Source organism: Myodes glareolus, chromosome 19, assembly GCF_982192425.1.
Source record: "Myodes glareolus chromosome 19, mMyoGla1.1, whole genome shotgun sequence".
In the NCBI taxonomy this organism is placed as follows: Eukaryota; Metazoa; Chordata; class Mammalia; order Rodentia; family Cricetidae; genus Myodes; species Myodes glareolus.
Window position 1 is genome coordinate 2,999,560 of NC_142044.1, and position 20,816 is coordinate 3,020,375.

At 47.4% G+C, this 20,816-nt stretch overlaps 1 protein-coding gene across 1 annotated transcript in view; it reads left to right on the forward strand.

Annotated features, from left to right (window-relative positions):
- The window catches only part of Spag1 (sperm associated antigen 1), a 54,588-nt gene that overhangs the window by 17,795 nt on the left and 15,977 nt on the right, over window positions 1-20,816 (forward strand). The window contains exons 8-13 of the mRNA XM_048457401.3: window positions 529-659; window positions 2,665-2,771; window positions 5,157-5,316; window positions 14,769-15,053; window positions 15,431-15,530; window positions 19,259-19,411. Of these exons, the coding sequence (XP_048313358.3) occupies window positions 529-659; window positions 2,665-2,771; window positions 5,157-5,316; window positions 14,769-15,053; window positions 15,431-15,530; window positions 19,259-19,411 (936 nt within the window). The remainder of the gene's footprint in view (window positions 1-528; window positions 660-2,664; window positions 2,772-5,156; window positions 5,317-14,768; window positions 15,054-15,430; window positions 15,531-19,258; window positions 19,412-20,816) is intronic.

The window sequence follows — 20,816 nt, forward strand, 5'->3', positions numbered from 1 at the left end:
CTGGCCTCGAACTCACAGAGATCTGCCTGCCTCTGCCTCCCAAATGCTGGGATTAAAGGTATGCACCACCACTGCCCAGCTCAACAAACAAACTCTGAAGGGACACAGTTCAGCCCTTACACAGTACATATTTGTTTTGCTAACATTTTGCACTCGTTACTTTTACGCAACTGTGTAAATACCCAAGAACAACAGCTCCAAGGAGGGAAACTTTGTTTTGGCTCATGAGGGTTGAACCCACAGTTGATGTTAGTTTGGCTCTGAAGTGAGGCTAAACATCTTGGTGGTGGGAACAAGCTATTGGCTTCACGGTGGGCTTGCCGGTATGACATAGGATGGGGCTGAGCGCATCGGTGCACCAAGGGCCCAGTCCCAGGAGTCTCCCTTCTTCAGCTAGGCCTAGCCTCCCGATGTTTCCAGAACCGATCACCACCCGTGCCACCAGCCTGGGAGACATTTCACGTTCGACACGACTCTAGCTGAGTTTGTCTTCGGCCTCCCCAGCACCAACCTGCAATTCTCTCGTAGGAGCTTGTCAGCCCTTCCCACCGTGTCTGCCTACAACAATCGAGCGCAAGCGGAAATCAGATTGCAGCGATGGAGCAGTGCTCTCCACAACTGTGAGAAGGCCTTGGAGCTGGAGCCCGGAAACATCAAAGGTAACTAACTAGACAGCGACTCTCTGCTCCCGTGCTTCAGGCAGTCTCGGGTGACCTTGGGCACGTCACTTTTAATCAATCTGATTTGGAATTCTTTATTCTTTGACTGTGGTAGCCAATCAAGAGATGGTAAGACGTTCACACTGGAAGAGACTTCATGGGGGGGGGGGGGTCAGAGGAGATCTGCACTCACCTCACATGCCCCAATAACTCAAATATTCTAAAATTAAAAATTACAAACATAAGTCTTCTCTCATGACTGCAGCTTCGTGGGAGTTTAGAGACCTGGATAACAATGGCAATACACAACAATGAAGTTTGATTAAAGATTTTATAAAATGGTTTATCCTTTAGATTTTCATGACTCATTCCAAGGCTAAAACTAAGTTACATAACAAGAGAAGTTTGCTTAATTTCTACTTGTTTGCTGTGATAGCATATTAAAATACATCTGATACACCCTTTCTTACATTTCAGAATTGTTAAGCCTATTTTTTCTCAAGATACTGTCTGACTACACAAAATAACCTCATATAATGGACCAAAGGACTAGACGGGTACATTATTAGTGTTAAATGATTATTAAATTATAAATTGAAACCTACAAAAAAAATCTGGCACAAATTACCAAAGTGCTCAGTTTCTGGCCCCAGCTGTTGTGGTCTCCAGGGCTCCACCATGGTTCCACATGTGAAGTTTGCTTTTGGATAATTTTAGTGGACCGGCTGGCCCTGCTTTACCACCCTGAACGCTGGGATGCAGGTCTTTGCCACAGCCACCACACCCAGTTCTAAGCATTACATAAACAGCTATATAGACGTGGGAGAAGCATTCATGCCTGTAATCCCAGCACTGGAACGGTCTGGAAGGTGGAGGCAGGGAGACCAGAGTTTAAAGGTTCTTGGCTGTACAAGGAGTTCCAGACCAGTGTATGCTATGAGACCCTGTCTCAGAAAATTAAACCAAATTAAGCCCAACAAAGACAATCCTCCCCACTACCACCAAAACAAAAATAAATGGCTCAATCAAGTATGCTAAAGTGCTTTAATCTATCCTTTGCCGATCAGTGTTTACCAAAGTTCTGTGAGGGGTCTTCTAAATTCCCAGAAAATGATGAACTACAGGCAGCGATGGCTAAAGGAAGCCAGGTGTTACAGTTCTGTGAAAGCTTCCGGTGCTGCAGGCACGGTGGTGTGCGGCTGGGAAAGGTTGAGAGGAGTCGTGGATCCGGTGCTGCCAGAGGGCCAGTTATTCAGAGGGGATTGAAGCTGCCTAGGGAGTCCGCTTTCTTCAGAAGCAGCCCCTGGAGAGGCGACCCATTTGAGTTACTTTGCTTTGCTTTGTTAAAACACTGTGACCAAGGCAACTTAAGAGAGAGAGTTTTTTGGGGTTTATGATTCCAGAGGGAAAAGAGTCCGTGGCGGTAGGGAGGCGTGGCAGACAGAACTGGCCACTGAAAACTCACACTTTTAACCGCAAGCGCTAGAGAGTCAGTTGGAAGTCGAATGAAGCTTTTACTCTCAGAGCCGGCTCCTGCTGTCATACTTAACCCAGGATGGCTGCACCCCCACAAACAGCCTCACCAACTGGAGCCGAGCCTTCAAATACCGATGCTCATGGGGACGGTCCTCATTCAAACTAGCACACTGTTCACACTTTAGTAGACAGCCCACACACACTCAACTCTGAGTGGACGCAGTGAGTTCTTCTGTTTGCTTGCTTTAAGAGCTCACGAAATTGGAAATGAAAGTTGGGAGGGAGTGAGGAAAGAATTGGAGGGGAGGGGCTGGATGGATTTGACCACAGCATAATTTGCATGTATGAAAGTCTCAAAGACCGAAAGAACAGACTGACGCCCAGGGAAGCCCTTTCTGTGTGCAACAGGGCACGTTCTGTGTGCTCCACAACACAGACGCGGACCTGGGGTTCAAGCCCTGTGCAAACTGCGACGGAGCCACCGTGCTATGTATTAAACTGTCACATCTTCACTCTGGTGCCTTTTCAGCTCTCCTGAGACGTGCTACTACATACAAACATCAGAACAAGCTCCAGGAGGCCAGGGAGGACCTGCAGAGTGTGCTGCGTGTGGAGCCTCATAATGATGTGGCCAAGGTAAACCTAGAAAATGATGTTTTAAAAACCCAACTCGGTCTCTGGCTGGGCTGAGGCTCCCTAGAGAGACCAGCCTGGCAGTGAACTCACAGAGCTCCCCCTGCCTCTGCCTCTCAGGTAGTGGGATTAAGGGTGTGCACCACCACCTCGCCCAGCTGTTTTGGAATGTATTTTAAAAATGGTATCCGGTCCTGCTGAGTGAGTCACATTGAGGGTGAGTCTGCAGCTTCACAAAGTTGGGAGCTGGGAAGTGCTGACTTCTAGTTGGAATGGAAGAAAGCAAACTGTTGAGGAATGCAAGCATGTGTGTGGGGGGGAACAGCTCAGTGGAAGCGTGCTTGCCTAGCCGGTCACTGTCACCACCACCATGAAACAGCAATTGAAGAAGGAAGAAAGAAGTTACTCAGACCTATGGAGCCACCACTGAACAAGAGATTCCTTTCTCCTTTCTCTCCTGATGGAGTCAGCGCTGCTTTTCTCTGAGAAAGTCTCGGTTTATCACACAGCGCTCTCAGCAGCTGCTGGATAGGGCTGTGAGTGGACACCATGGCCAGAATGCTGTTAGCGTGGTAGCCTAGTGTTGGCAACACCCGTCCCTAACTGGGTGAACCGGCTCGGTGCTGCAGTCCCCAAAGAGTAGCAGTTAAGCGCCAGGAAAGATATGAGATTTCACTCTGTTTGTAAATGAATTAGATGACTTTAGTGGTACTCACAAGTATCTGTCTTAGTTACAGCTCTGTTGCTGTGAAGACATACCATGACCAAAGGCAACTCTTATAAAAGAAAGTATTTAACTGTGGGCTTCCTTACAGTTCCAGAGGGTTGGTCCATGACCATCATGGTGGGGAGCATGACAGCAGTCAGGCAGGCATAGTGCTGGAGCAGCAGCTGAGAGGTTACATCTTTGGTTTTTTGTCTTTGCTTTGTTTTTTGAAGACAGGGTTTCTCTATGTAGTCCTGGCTGTCCTGGAACTCTCTTTGTAGGCCAGGCTGGCCTTGAACTCAGAAATCTGCCTGTCTCTGCCTTCTGAGTCCTAGAACTAAAGGTGTGCACAGAGAGAGAGCCTCCAATTTCTCCACAACCAGTAGACAGACAGGAAGACAGTATCCTCAAAGCCCACCCCCAGTGACACACCTCTTCCAGTAAGGCTACACCTCCCAATCCTTCCCAAACAGATCCACTGATGAGGGACCACGTATTCAAATAGGAGCCTATGGGGGGCATTCTCATTCAAACCAGCACCATATCTTAGGTCAGACAGGAGGGTATCTTACTCACAGTTCCCCTTGATTTCACGTTCTGGTTATACAGAGAAACCCACATGAGTGCTGCATGTTTAGTGGGTTTGTGTGGTGACTGAGGAATCCAAATTTAGGATACCAACCCACTGCGCGCGCACGCGCGCACACACACACACACACACACACACACACACACACACTCACTGCACATCAGGCACCTTGCAATGGCCTGTAACTCCAACTGCAGGGGATTGGCACCCTCTTCTGATCTCTGCAGACACCAGCAAGCACTAAATAAAATAATTTTTAAATGTTCAGCGGAGAGGAACAATACAAATATTTTCTTTTTAGTGGCACAAACTATCTCAGACCTTTGAACAACACATGTGGGCACTTCATCTACATAAATTGCCCTCTCTCTCTCTGTGGTGTGTGTGTGTGTGTGTGTGTGTGTGTGTGTACAGAAACATCTGGAAGCTTACCAAAATGTCAGTATTGCTAAGTGAGTGGGAGGAGCCCAGTGATTCGTTTTGTCTATTTAAATGTATTTTATTGGGTGTTTTGCATCGTGGCTGTGCACCACCTGCTTATTTTAGTGCCTGAGAAGCCAGAAGAGGGCATCAGAGCTCCAAGAACTGGGGTTACAGATGGTTGTGAGCGCCATGTGGTGCTGGAAGTTGAACCCAGGTCGTCTGCAAGAGCAGCCAATGCTCTTAGCTGCTGAGCTGTCTCTTAAGCCCTGTTTTGCTTCTCTTTTATTTTGTTATTCACTGTTCATTTATTTGTTTGCTTATTTTATGGTGGGCAGAGTCATTTTTAATCAGATAAAACAATGAAATCATTGTAAAAAGGAAACCAGCCTGAGTTTTAAAGTCTTCTGTTTATTCAAGAATATGAAGCAGCTTCATATTCTCACCAAGAAGAACGACTGTGACAGAACCAGCTAAGCTGGGCTCACAGGGGCTCACAGAGACGGACTGACAACCCGGGAGCCTGCGCCGTTCTTATCTGAGCCCTCTACACATACGCTGTAGTTGTGTAGCTTGGTCCTCTTGGGACTCCTAACAGTGGGAGCAGGGACTGTCTCTGAAAAACAAACTAATGATTGTGTTCTTTATTGAAAGAAAACCAATTATGTTGCAGAAAACCTTGTCAGAGGTTGAAAGTGAGCTGAAGAAAGCAGAGCCTGCCTCTGAGCCACAAACCACAGGGAAGAGGATGGTTATTGAAGAAGTCGAGAACTCAGGAGATGAAGGTGAAAACGGAAGCGGAGATAAAGGTGGACATGGCGGTGCGGATATAGGTGAGGCATCTTTCTGGTTCCGCCAACTGCTGTTTCCATCATGAGGTTGCCTGGGGGTCTCTGCTGCTACAGAAATTGTTAGTTTCCTGAACTTTGCTCTAGCTTTCCTTAAACTCTACAGTCAAGTTTAGCCCTGTTTTTCTTTCTAAATTTATTTTTACCTGTATGCATTTTATACTCTGGGTCAGGGACGTGGGTATCACATGTGTGGGGGCAGAGAGTTGTACTAAAGTCTGGGGTTGGATACAGGGCATCAGATTTGTGACCGAGCACCTTTACCAGCTAAGCCATCTTGCTGGCCAGTCATCTTTATATTTTGGTGGTGGTTTTTGAGGCAGGGTTTCTTTGTGGAGCCTTGGCTGTCATGGAACTCACTCTGTAGACCAGGTTCGTCTGGAACTCAGGGATCTTCCTGTCTCTCTGCCTTCCAGATGTGCACCACCACCACCCCAGCTGCTTTTTCTTTTTTACTTGTTTTGTTAGTGTTACTTTGAGATGGTATCATTCCGCAGCCCAGGCTGGCCTGGCACTCATGGTGATCCTCCTGCTTTAGCCTCCTAAGTGCTGGGATTACAGACCGTAGCCACTATATCTGTCAGTATTGATGGCTTTGAATCCCTGATCATCTTGTCCCCGCTTCACACTTTGGGGACTTCTGGAAAGTGCCATGTGCCTGAGACTTTTCTGCACCCAATGATAGCTTCTCTTTTTTGACTTTATTTCTGAAGGAATTGTTAAAAGTGGACAGGTGGACAGTTCTTAGGTTTGCCAGTGGGAAAAACAGAGCGGGGTATTTTTTTTTAAATCTTCAATGGAACTTCTCTTGCCATTATGGTGTGTGTGTTGTGTGTGTATGTGTGTGTGTTTTGTTGGTGTGTGTATGTATGTGTATTGTGGGTTATGTATGTGTGTATATTGTGGGTGTGTGTATGTGTGTGTATATGTGTGTGTATTGTGGGTGTGTGTATGTGTGTGTATGTGTGTGTATTGTGGGTTGTGCATGTGTGTATATTGTGGGTGTGTGTATGTGTGTGTATTGTGGGTGTGTGTATGTGTGTGTATATGTGTGTGTATTGTGGGTTGTGTATGTATGTGTATATGTGTGTGTATTGTGGGTTGTGTATGTGTGTATATGTGTGTGTATTGTGGGTGTGTGTATGTGTGTGTATATGTGTGTGTATTGTGGGTTGTGTATGTATGTGTATATGTGTGTGTATTGTGGGTGTGTGTATGTGTGTGTATATGTGTGTGTGTTGTGGGTGTGTGTATGTGTGTGTATTATGGGTTGTGTATGTGTGTATATTGTGGGTGTGTGTATGTGTGTGTGTATGTGTGTGTATTGTGGGTTGTGTATGTGTGTGTATTGTGGGTGTGTGTATGTGTGTGTATTGTGGGTGTGTGTATGTGTGTGTGTTGTGGGTGTGTGTATTGTGGGTGTGTGTATGTGTGTGTATTGTGGGTGTGTGTATGTGTGTGTATATGTGTGTGTATTGTGGGTTGTGTATGTATGTGTATATGTGTGTGTATTGTGGGTTGTGTATGTGTGTGTATATGTGTGTATTGTGGGTGTGTGTATGTGTGTGTATGTGTGTGTATTATGGGTTGTGTATGTGTGTATATTGTGGGTGTGTGTATGTGTGTGTATTGTGGGTGTGTGTATGTGTGTGTATATGTGTGTGTATTGTGGGTTGTGTATGTATGTGTATATGTGTGTGTATTGTGGGTGTGTGTATGTGTGTGTATATGTGTGTGTATTGTGGGTGTGTGTATGTGTGTGTATTATGGGTTGTGTATGTGTGTATATTGTGGGTGTGTGTATGTGTGTGTGTATGTGTGTGTATTGTGGGTTGTGTATGTGTGTGTATTGTGGGTTGTGTATGTGTGTGTATTGTGGGTGTGTGTATGTGTGTGTGTTGTGGGTGTGTGTATGTGTGTGTATTGTGGGTGTGTGTATTGTGGGTGTGTGTATGTGTGTGTATATGTGTGTGTGTTGTGGGTGTGTGTATGTGTGTGTATTATGGGTTGTGTATGTGTGTATATTGTGGGTGTGTGTATGTGTGTGTGTATGTGTGTGTATTGTGGGTTGTGTATGTGTGTGTATTGTGGGTGTGTGTATGTGTGTGTATTGTGGGTGTGTGTATGTGTGTGTGTTGTGGGTGTGTGTATTGTGGGTGTGTGTATGTGTGTGTATATGTGTGTGTATTGTGGGTTGTGTATGTATGTGTATATGTGTGTATTGTGGGTGTGTGTATGTGTTTGTATTGTGGGTGTGTGTATGTGTGTGTATTGTGGGTGTGTGTATGTGTGTGTATTGTGGGTGTGTGTATGTGTGTGTATTGTGGGTGTGTGTATGTGTATGTGTATGTGAGTGTTGAAGGAGGCTGCTTGTTGGTTCCTGGTTGCTCGGCAGCTCAGACCCGAAATAACCACACAGCAAAGGTATTGATTAAATCACTGCCTGGCCCATTAGCTCTAGCTTCTTATTGGCTAACTCTTACATCTTAATTTAACCCATCTCCATTCATCTGTATATCACCATGTAGCTGTGGCTTACTGGGTAAAGTTCCATCCGGTGTCTGTCTCCAGCAGGGCTACATGGCTTTTCTCTGACTCCTCGTTCTTTCTCCCAGCATTCAGTTTAGTTTTTCCCTGCCTACCACTATTCCCTGTGCAGGCTCAAGACAGCTCCTTTATTAACCAATGGTATTCACAGCATACAGAGGGGAATCCCACATCAAATGTGCCAGACAAGTGCTGTACCACTGACTTTATGCGACTGTGATTCAAAGTCTGAGCCAGGATGGCTGTGGTTATTATTTAACCGCTCTCTGCTCCATGAGAACTTGTCATTTAGTCCCCGCCCGGGATTATGTGTAAATTAGGGGATGTAAAAAGTAAGATTCAGGAAGAAGAGAAAGAGTCTTGACAGAAGAACAAGCATCAGGAGCAGTGAGATTCCTTCTGCCACTGAAGCCAAAGAGACACGGATGAGGAGCTGGGGACTCTGTGCAGTCCTTTCGACTCTATGAAGGAATAAACACAACCAAACCAGCCAGGGCATGCCTCTCCCACATGACATGCTTACATGGCATGTAGAATGAGGTCCCTGAGCTTCAGACACAAGAAGAGCATCTAGGTTGCTTTTAGGAAAACAGCGTTAGAGCCTAGAAGGGTCTGACCAAGTTAGGCTATGCATGTCCTGTCTCAGGACAGGAAAAAAAAAGAATTCTTACTCGTTATAGTTTATGCTCCATGGAGCTTTGAGGGTCATGGGAAAAAGTTTGGCAAGAATTGTTTTATCACCTTGACCGATGCTGTGGTTCTATTACAAAGTCCACCTACAGTGGCCAGGCCCAATTCTTTAGTTTTATTTTATTTATTCTTTGAAAACTTAATACAGGTATATAATGTATCTCAATTATATCACACACACACACACACACACACACACACACACACACACACACACACACCAGCTCTCTCCCAGGACTTTCTCTCATATCTCCCTCTCAACTTCACGCCCCCGTTCTATATTTTATTATTTACTAATTTAACCCACCGACTCCAATTCACGCTGCCCATATATGTTTGGCCACGGGGAACCAATGGGTGGTAGAAGTCCTTCCCCAGCAGCCATCAACGGCCAGACACACTCTGGCTGGGGTGGGACTGGGGAAACCCTCCCTCGTCCATGTTGAATGTCTAGCTGGCTTGATCTTCTTATGCAGGTCTTACTTAGGTAACCATGGCTGCTCTGGGTTGATGACCAGAGTACACTCATAGCCACCGCTGCTCTGCTTTGGAAAAGTAAGACATCACTTGATCAACCCCACCCACCACAGTAAGGGGTTTCTCTGACCAGCATAAACACATGATATAGGCATGAATATTTAGGAAGCAGTCTCGCTGCAGGAATATTCATAAGACCCCAATAGGTTCTCCCCTAGAGCCGATGACTTCATAGGCTTGGATTTTCACCTTCTTACAATATCATGGACAAATTCCCTGCTGTGGAGCAGACCTCAGACTTAATCAAGAGATGGTTGGTGACCCCCTAGTCCTGCCACTGTGGCTCCAGGACGCACAGCTGCTTGCGGGTTGGTAAGAAAGCATGCAGGGCCCAGCGCAGGGGGAGACCATTGCCTCTTCTCCTAGCAGTCTGACTAGCGTCTTCCAACACTATGAAGGCTAGCCTTCTAGTCGTGGTGGGCAGCCAAGAGCAATGATGATAGCCTGACTGCCTTACTTGGGGTACCTTCGGGGCACTCAGTTCATCCAGAGTGAGACACCGCATAAGCCACAGTATTGCTGAACCCTGCTCCATGGTAGAGGATGAGATCAGGCAGTCAGCAGGCTGTCTTCTCCTGCCCTTCTGCCTCTGCGTTGTAGATCTTGTATAAGAAGTGCCTCCTGCCTCCTGCCGGTTGGCTGGAGGTGCTGGGCTTCCTCTCAGAACCTGCCTGTCCGTTGTAATTCTCCCTTCCTAGCGGGATTGTTAGAAATGGTGGTTAAAACACCTCTGGCTGTCAGTCTTTGGAACTTTGTCTCTTCACACTCAGAGAAAGTGAGCACCCAAGCCTGGCATGGTGACTTTGTCTGTAATCCCAACAGTTGGGAGGTAGGGGAAAGAGGAGCAGAAGTTTGAGGTTACCCTTGTCTACATAGCAAGTTCAAGGCCAGCCTGGGCTACAAGAGCCCAACCTCAAAACCCAACAGACAAGTGAGCGTCCAGCTTCTTACAGTACCCTTGCTGACTTAAAGTGTAATACAAGAAAGTTAAAGTCGCCCACAAACTAGAGTAACATTAAATGTTTCTTTTGCCCTAAAATTGGCAGGATTTGGAGGTAGAAGGCAGAGGTGTCTAAGACCTCTACAAATCTACCTATACAAAATCATAAAGAGAAAGATAAATCTGATTTACATAAACATGAGAACCCACCCATTTCTGTTGGGCACCCTGTGAACTCCAAGCTAGGATGGCAAAGGGCCAGTGAGTTTATGATATGAACAGTTTTCACAAAACAAGGAGTCTTTACAAAATGGACATGCATATTAGTAAACAAGTCACTAGGGAAATTACTAATGTTATAATTTATTAATATGAAAATGAATGTATTTTTTCTATCAAATTTTCCTATCAAGTTCCTATCAATGGAAGAAAGTGCCCTTTGTTGTAAGTTAAACTCTTTTTAAAAAATGTTTTACATAGCCAGGCGGTGGTGGCGCCTGCCTTATCCCAGCACTCGGGAGTCAGAGGCAGGCGGATCTCTGTGAGTTCGAGGTCAATCTGGTCTACCAGAGCTAGTTCCAGGTCAGGCTCCAAAGCTACAGAGAAACCTAGTTTCGAAAAACGAAAAACAAAAATGTATTGTTACACATTTTTGAATATAACATATTTTAGATATCATCTAAATATACATTATCATGGGAAGGCACTGAGTGATATGTCAGAAATGTTTGTGCGTGTGAGTGTGTGTGTGTGTCTGTCTGTCTGGAGTGGGGGGACTTCTGTGGCACTCCCCGCAGGGACCAGCAGAGAGAAGCATCTATGGCTCTGTTTAGTAATAGCAAACCACAGCCGTCCAGATTCGGGTTTCTAATCAGTGATGTGAGGCTCTGTGGGAGAGCGTCTGCCCAGAACACACGAGGCCCTGACTTTGATACAGCCACGACACGGACATCCAGGATACATTCACTGCATGCACACAGATCTCACACACACATAGAGATACAGACACACTCAGATATACCAACATATACATACCGCACACATACGGACTACACAGACACACACACCACATAGACACAAACACACACACACACACACACACACACACACACCACAGATACAGACTACACAGACACATAAACACACACCACATACAAATAGACCTGACACACACACATACATATACCACACGCATACAGACCACACAGACACATAAACACACACCACATACAAATAGACCTGACACACACACATATACATACGTACACCACACGCATACAGACCACACATATACCACAGATACAGACCACACAGACACACAAACACACACACCACATACATTCAGACCACAGATACACAAACACACGCATACACACAGACATACACTCATCACACACACACACACACACACACACACGAGATCACTCCTTTTCTGCTTACGTATCTTTATTTAGAAAGACGGGCTTTCAGTTGAAGGGACAGTCAGTCACATTCTGCTCTTGAACATAGCTTTCAGATTTGGCTGTGTTTTAGACAAGTATCGCCACTGTCTGACTTGGGGACATTTTTGTCACCCACCAAAGCCATCTCATGCCCGAGAGCAGTCTCTCCATTCCTCATGCCACCTGCCCCACTCCAGTCAGAAGTCTTGCTTTTATGGTTTTGCCTATTCTGTTTCATACAAATGCAAACACATGCAATGTAGCTTTTTGTTTGCTTACAGATAGGGCCTCACTCTGTAGACCATGCTGGCTGGGACTTGAGCCCTCCGACCCCTGCCTTCTGAGTGCTGGAAAGGTCTGAGATGGACTGGTCTCTCTAACGTTGAACTACCCTTTTCTTCTTTTTAAAATGTATTTATGCTTACAGTGTTTTATTTGCATGTATGTAAGCATACCACACGCATACCTGGTGCTCTCAGAGGGTGTCAGATCCCCATGGAAATGGAGCTGTGGATGGTTGTGAGCTGCCATGTGGGTGCTGGGACCTGAACTTGGGTCCTCTGCAAGAGCAGCTAGTGCTCCTGACCACTGAGTCGTGTCTCCAGCCCCGACTGTTTCATTCTTTAGCTACACCATTCTTAGCCCTGGTGTGTGACCCTCTCAGTGTGTCGTCCGGCCAGACTGTCCATGTCTGTTAAGATTTTCCTGTGTCACAGCCACACTCAGGACCTTCCTGCTGCCCCCTCCTCTTCTCCTGTTGACCACTGCTGGCTCCTTTTGTTCCCTGTTCTGTCATCTCTGCAAGAGGCTTCTCAGCTTACCCTTTGTTTCTTGGGGACACCCCCAGGGTCTGGTGACTGCACCCACACCCACACTCTGATGACCCTCTCTGTCTGTTTATGACAGAGAGTCCTCCAGCCTTGTCCCATCACCAGCTGAGTTCCTGCAGGCCCCACAGGCCCCGTATTCTCACCTCTCAGACATTTCAAATGCCAGCTGGGCTAGCCTCTCCCCTGTGACTGAGTGGATTCCTTGTGTCTCTGGTCTCCACTAGTAAAGTGGGGATCGATTGTGCTGAGTCTAAGGATTCATGAAGACACATGTGAAGGCCTTGGCCCCTGTTAGCCATCAGGTAGTCATTTTGGTCAGACATGAGGGGATGCCACACAGAGGGATGGACATAGTGCTAAATTCCCCCATCTCTGCTGGCCAGTCACAGGCTGCAGGGTCACAGCCCTATGGTGGCGCTGTGGAGCCTGAAGCTCTCTGCATTGGCTTCCCCTCTGGGGACAGCAGGTTGTCCTCAACTTAGCAGGGAAGACTTTCTAGACCTGTGTCAGTGTGAGGCAGAAGCTGGGTTTATTAAGAAAAGATTTTAATATAGATGTGAGCACAGGAGCAAAGGGGGAGAGGGGAGGTGAAAAGGATAGTGTCCCACCCAAACGTGACACTGGCTTCTGAAGACAGTCCGGTGCAAGTGTCTTACCACAGCTCCACAGAGAGCTTTGGTGGCGGCCCTTGAAGGTACATTGTTTAGGGGATGTAGGGACCCAGGGAAAGTGCTTTAGTATACCTTTGATTTAAGACTTGTCTTCACTACAGGAGAGCATAAGGTGCTGTATGAAGTTCATGGAACCGGTTTTACTGGCTGAGATGATAAAAATGGGTCATAAAGGTTCTAGAAATCCTCGTCAAACACAGGCCACGACTCAGACATGCTTTTAGTATAAACGTGGCTCATAGCCATATTCATGTGATTTTTTTTGTCCTCAGCCAGCAGGGTTGCCAAGCCTCCTTCCTTTCCCACATTCCCTTTCTCTTTCTGCTCACTTTTACACCAGACTGCTTACACAGTTGGCCTTGGGGGAGGATGCTAGTAGTAGGCACCCACCTTGGGATTTATTTCCATTACACGAAATCTTTTCTATCATTATAATAATTGAGCCTCTTTTGGTTGGTGACTCAAATTAGTTTTCTTTTATAACTTGTATTTGAGCATGGTGGCTCACTTCTATAATCTCCAATACTCAGAAGGTCTGAGGCAGGAAAGTTGTCACGAGTACCAGGCCAGCCTGGGCTATAGCACGGGGGAAAAAAAAAAGGAGAAAGAGGAGGAAAAGGGGAAGGAGAAGGAAGAAGAGGAGTAACAGGAGGAGGAAGAAAAAGAGGAGGAGGAAGAACAGAAGGAGGAGGCAGAGGAGAAGGAGGAAGCAAGGGGAGAAAGCTATTGGTATTTTTAATCTTTAGATTCACTGTCTGTGAACAGGCGATCCATCACCATGGGTTTTCATGAGATAACCATGGTTTTCTCTGCTGTCTCAGATCTTGGCCTTTATAAAGATGACAAAAAATACAGCCAGGGAAAGTTGGATTAGATACTGTTAAACAGAGAAGACTTGGGAACTCGGGTGTTTAGTCTCAACATGCAGCCCTAGCTGTCTCCCAGAGGTCTGCCTGCCTCTGCCTCCATTAAAGGCATGCACCACCAGCTTTTTTAAAAAATCGATTTTAAGCATTGCCTCGGCACATTTAGTTACTCTGCTTCCAACATTGGTAAGACACCCACAATTGAAGTCATGTCGTTTCATATTTAAAGCTAGAATCGAGTTATTAATGCCTGAAATTTGCAGTTGAATTTTAAAAAGGAAATTTTCACTTTGAATAAGGTGTCTGAATGAAAATTCACTCCTTTATTTCTATTTTTTTGAGGCAGGGTCGCCTTATGTAGTCCATGCTGGACTTTGTCATATTCTCTGAGGGCTGTGACTATCCAGCTAGGAATGGAAAGTTTTCTATTTTCAGGGCCTCGTTAAGCCTAAATACTTTCTATGATTTTGCTGAATTCATTTTGAAACGAACTGAAAATCACTTTGGCTTTATCTTTCAAATGACCTTTTTTTTCCCCTCCTAGTTCCCTGGCCTTAGGCATAGTCCTCCTCCGGTGGCTCAGTTCTAGTGACTTCATTCATTCCTAAATTGCGACTGAATGCAAGGTCTACCTGGACAGACGTGGTCCTGGTGAAGGAGGTGGCTTTGAAAAGCCAGCTCTCAGTCGCCTGCTCTTCAGCGGTTAAGGAGTTAAATCTTGGGCTGCTCCGGTGCAGCTAGACGCCCGACCTGGTCCTCGGGGATCCTGGGACCGGGCCGGGCGGGCGGGCAGGACGCCCACTCGGGGCGGCGGGGAGCTGGGACTCCGCCCGCGCCGGGTGGCGCCTCCCGCACCCGCCAGGCCGGATCGCGGTCCCGGGGATGCACTCACCTCCCGGGCGCTCTCCCCACAGCGGCCGCAAGCGCCATGGGCAACATCCAGAAGAAGCTGATGGGCAGGAGCGACGGCGGCAGGCGATCGCGTCGGGGCCGGACACCGCGGCCCCGAGCCGAGCAGCAAGGAGGCCCGCGGGAGACAGAGACGGCCGGTAGCACCGAGGACCCGCACCCCGGGGAGCCCCGAGCTTCGCAGGATCCCGGTGACCTCAAGAGCCAGGGCAACGAACTGTTCCGCAGCGGGCAGTTCGCCGAGGCGGCCGCGCAGTATTCGGCGGCGATAGCACAGCTGGAACCTGCAGGTAGGGTAGCCGAGCCTGGTCACCGTGGGGTCCCCGGGCTGTCCCCAGGCTGCTCCGGTCGGGACTCGGGACAGAAGCCGGCCTCCCGCGCCCGTTGACAGACACTGGCTCCGCATTCCTTCCTGGTGACTAAGGGCACTGCGCCACTCGACCTACTATGTGAGCAATACCTCGGAATGTGGAGCCGGCCAGGCTAGTTTGCACGAGTCTGCCCTACCTTCCCCGTGTGGCCAGTGCGGGGACAGCTCCTAGGAGCTCTGCAGGTTGAGCAGGCTGTGGGACCAACCGCAGTGCCGCTGAGACCGCAGTCCTGTCAGTTTGGTGAACTGTAGTTTTGCTCGCGGGTTTTAACTGTGCTTAATTAAATGTGGTTTTAGGAAGTGAAAGTGCGGATGAACTAAGCATCTTGTATTCAAATCGAGCCGCATGCTACCTCAAAGAAGGGAACTGCAGCGCCTGCGTCCAGGACTGTAACAGGTAAACAAACGCACTCCAGGTTTGCCAAGAGATGGGTGTATGACAGTGTGAAGAGGCGGTGTGTAAAAGCCTTCTAAGTTTTCTGTGTAAGAGCCCAGATTTCCAAGGCTGGTTTCAGTGATGTAACTGGAATGTAAAAAAATCACCAACCCTACACACGCTCACACACACACACACACACACACACACACACCCTACACATGCAGGCACACACACACACCCTACATACACTGACACATACACACCCTACACACGCAGGCACACACACACACCCTACACATGCAGACACACACACACACCAGCTATAGAAAATTATACAAATGCCAGGCAGTGGTGGCACACGCCCTTAATCCCAGCCCTTGGAAGGCAGAGGGAGGCGGATCTCTGTGAGTTCGAGGCCAGTCAGGTCTACAGAGGGAGTACCAGGACAGGTTGGTTCCAAAGCTAGACAGAGAAACCCTGTCTCGAAAAATAAAACAAAACAAAACAAAACAAAAAAACAGGAAAAAAAAACCCCGCAAAATTATACAAACTTTTCTTTCCCATGCTCCTACGGGAATTCATGTTTCTCCTCTCTCTCTGGATTACCAGAGATGCCTAATAACTAGTTTCAGGACACTTGTCACTAGGGTAGCTTCTACTGAGTTTAGCTCAGGTTGTCTCCAGCAGCCACTGAGTGACTCAGTATTGTCCTCAGGGCCACTTCCTTGGCACCACCTTGCTCCCCAGTCTGGACCACTTCCTTCCACTCTCCACAGATGCTCTAGGCCTTCAGTCACCTTGTTCCAGATAACGGTCGGCAGTAGGCTCAACACTGGTCCTGACCCTGGGTTGTGCCTGTAGATTCTCCAGCCAGTCACCGGTGGTGCTCTGTAACCTGCTGGACTGTGTGTAGATAGGCTCATGAATAAAACATCTTGTTTTTCTTTTTTTTTTTTTTAATTTATTTATTCTTTACATGTGAGTGCTCTGTCGTTATGTACACCTACATGCCAGAAGGGGGCACCAGATCCCATTACAGATGGTGTGGTTGCTGGGAACTGAACTCAGGACCTCTGGAAGAGCAGCCACATTCTGGATTGGCTAACAGGCCTGGTTTCCTCCTGCTGCTCATGTACTGAGAGAGGCTCGGACTTTGCCGTCACAGGAGCTCTAGTTTGGATCATAAATTCATGAGCCGCGTTCTAAGGCAAACACTTCTTTTGTTGGGCTTAATGATGTAGATTAGGCTCAGACTGTTTGTATTTCCAGTTTCAAAACAGCTCTAAGGCACTTTGGGTTTTTTGTTGTTGTTGTTGTTGTTGTTGTTGTTGTTGTTACTATTGTTTTGCCAATATTATAAACTGGAGTTTAATGCAATAGTATTTCTGTTTTGGCTTGGCCTGTCTTCATCCACAGTTGTGCTGGCTCCCATTAGCTAACTGCCATGTTTTTAGAATTTTATGAGCTAGTTGACATCAGGTGGGCAGCTTGAACTCTGTCATGGTGTGAGAACGAACATCATGAACACAATCAGATGCCCCGAATCTGAGCTCTTTCCCCACTGAGCCTGGTAAACGTTCACTCTTGCCTGTGACTGAGGGGGCTCCAGTCCCAGTATCCACAGAGGCTAGAATAGGAGGAGCTGGTCCTTGGGGAGACAGAGGGCATGCTGGGAAGTGGGGTGGGCGGTAACTTAGGGAGGGTGACCCCTGAGCTCTGTTCTCAGCCCAGGAATGTGGCTCTGCCAGTCAGTGCTGACCTCTGTGCAGGCCGACCTACTTAGGTGTTTTCTTTGATACCCGGTGAGAGGACCAGCAGGAGGACCGGAGATGATGCCCCACGAATGCTTTTATTCTCAGGAGGTTTGTTTTAATGCCAGAGAAGACACGATGTGCTCCAGGAACATGTCCAAATATGGATGCACTTGAATCTGTATGAATGAGGAATCATTTATTAGTAGAAAGTGTGACGATCTCTTATAGCCTCAAAGACTGCACACGTTTTTAAGAAAGCTTCTTATTTTAGTTTTTCAGTTAATATCTGCTTTTTTGAAGAGTTCTGTGAGTTCGTATTACCAGATAGCACACACACACACACACACACACACACACACACACACACACTTGAACATGCACACATACACTTGAGCATGCACACATTCACACACACACACACACCTGAGCATACATACACAGGAACATGCACACTCACACTTGAGCATGTACACACACACACACACACACACACACATACACACATCACTGGACAGCTTTCTGTTTAGAATATTTAGATTAAAGTTGCCTCTGTTCCTTGCCCACAGGAGACTCTTGAGTGTCTTAGGTGTTAGCCTAAGTAGCCAGCCTCCTGTCCTGGTGAGCTCTGCTGTGCATGCTGGTCTGTGTTTACAGCTGGATGATTCTTCCCTTTAATGGACTTTCCACTCATAAACTCATATTCATCTTCAAGGTTGTGGTTAAAGAACAAAAACACGAACCCTTTCCTTGCCCATGCTAGGAAGTGCTAAGAATCATGTGACCCATTCTATCAATTTTAGATTGCAAGCCTGAGTGTTTATGTCATGTCTAGAGCAATGAGCGCCTGCCAGGAAAGGAGGTGGTGGGTGTGGCAGGGACACCTTTGCACTCCAGACTCACAGGTGGAATTTATCTGTAGTGATACTGAAGGCACTTTACAGACCAAACAGCGCAAGGTGAAAACTCTTGACTAACAAGAAAGCAGAAAGTGCGGTCGGTTTAGTCCTCGGCTCCCTCTGGCCTGTCACTGACACCTTTTTCCATCAAATCGTAGGGAACTATTGAAAGGGCTAGCAAGCCGGTTTCAGAAAACTCATGTAAGTTCTTGTGGTTTAGTAATACGGTACCTTATTAAATGTATGGATACAATTAAGAATTATCTTTCAGAGAGAGTGAGAGTGTGTGTGTGTGTATGTGTGTATGTGTGTGTGTGTGTGAGTGGAGGTCAGAGGCCAGCACCCAGTGTCCCCCTCAATCATTCTTCATTTCTTCTCTTGAGACAAAGTCTCTCACTGATCCTGGAGCTGACTGCTTATGGATTCACCTAGATCGGCTGGTCAGAGAGCCCCAGCCTGTCTTCGCCTCTCAGGCTCCGAGATAACACACAGATGCTGCCGTACTGGTTTTATGTAGGTGAGGGGAAATCTCAGCTCAGATCATCTTGCTTCTAGAGCAAGCACCTTCCTAGCTGAGCCCTTTCCTTTGCTGTAAGACTTTTAGGCTGTCCACATGAATCTTGAAACCTTGCTCTGGGGCTGGGGCTGCCCTGGTTCTGTGTGTGTGTGTGTGTGTGTGTGTGTGTGTTAGGGGGCGGTACAGAGCTGCAATGCCAGGGAACTCGCCCTTAATCGTGGAGTGAAGACACTCAAGAGTGCTTTCTTATCCGTGGGTTCAAAGATAGAGTGATTGCCGGGCGGACCTTTAATCCTAGCACTTGGGAGGCAGAGCCAGGTGGATCTCTGTGAGTTTGAAGCCAGCCCAATCTACAGAGTGAGTTCCAGGACAGCCAAGGCTGTTATACAGTGAAATTCTGTCTTGAAAAACCAAAATAATAATAATAATAATAAACCACTGTAAGTGCTGTGCTGCCGGGACCGCAGGGCACAATACCAGGTGCAATGTGTGAGAGTCTAGTCCTGCCGTGTGCATCGTTAAATAGAAACTAAAGGGCCCTTCTCAAGGTAAATGCCATGTGATTCTTTGTCCTTTAAGGGCCCTGGAACTTCATCCATTCTCGGTGAAGCCTCTTCTTCGGCGAGCAACCGCGTACGAAACCTTAGAGCAATATGGGAAAGCTTACGTGGATTACAAGACAGTGCTGCAGATCGACCGTGGAATCCAGCTGGCGAGCAGCAGTGTTAACAGGTAATCGAGTCTGAGGCTGCCCCAGCGTCCGCCTCCCTTGGAGAAGGGCCACGCTGTCGAATTGCCACAGGTCCTCACCCACTTTCCTAACTCGGTTTCTAATGATGCCTTCCTTCATGCTTCCTGGCTCCCTCTCTCACACCTTACACTTATTTCTGTGAAGTTACTTCCTTTGGATAACACCATGTGCGCAGCTTCCGTGTGCTTCGGGAATCTGGATGTCAGAAGGTGTTTCCGTGGATGTCTAAGTCATACAGACACTAGAACAGTATCTACATAGGTGCCGTGCTCAGACTGCATCTACAGCTTCTCACGGGGTTTCTGCACCCCTGTGGGCACCACCTCTGTCGGGGGACCCAGCCTGTCATTTATGCCCAGGAGGGATGCTTTGTTCATCTGCTCATGCGCCCTGCCAAGGAGGCGCCTGCCAAGGAGGAGGGGAATTTCTTAGTGATGGAATTGTCAAGAGTTGGATCTAGTTAGAATTCTGACCAGCTTATGCCATAGGGAAGAATGAGAAGGTAAGCATCTTCAGACTATGGGGCGGGAAGTGCAGCTTAGGGCCCCAAGTTCAAACCCTGATAAGACACAGACTTGGTCAGCATTCAGGTAAAAATGGAAAACTATGCCTCAGATGACATTTTCCCATGTGGCAGCTTTTAAAGCATTTCTGTCTATCCTGGACCCTGTGCTGGTGTTAGTGTGCCATGCCTTACACACCCTGCAAAAGACAAAAGACAGAAGTGGCTTGGTTTCTGCCTCTCAGCCAGCTAAAATATAGTCAGGGGGAAGCAGCGTAAGGCAGAGAGCCCCAGGTCGGGCAGTGTGTTGGACAGTGAGGTGAGGTGTGGCGGGAGGGAGTAGAGGGGTGAGACAGGCCCACTTGGCTGCTGCAGAGGGCTCCTTGCCTTTGGATGGTGCTAGCAGAGCCCCCAGAAGGATCTGAGCGGTGTGGTCGACAGTGAGAATGGCCTGGTTCACATGAATCCATTTCCCAGTCATGCCCTGCCTTCCCCGGGACCTCAGCTTTGGTGGGAGCTTTCCCTTGGCAGTCCCCCAAGTCAACTGGAAGAAAGGGATACACACGTCTGAGCATCCCTAATTATGAAAATGGTTCAAAATGGGAAACTTTCTGAATGCCTACTTGAATTTCAGGTTTAGCATTGAGTCTCATCGTAACACCCACGTGCGTGCCCTAGCATGTGCATGTGTGTGCACACAAACACACACATGCACATACACACATGTACATACACACACACACCTATATATGCAACCTTTCTAACAACAGCAACTACAATGAAATCACCTAGCAGTGTGGCACACATCTAGGAGGCTGAGGCAAGTAGATCTCTGAGTTCAAGGCCAGCCTGGTCTATATAGCAAGTTCCAGCTAGCCAGGGAT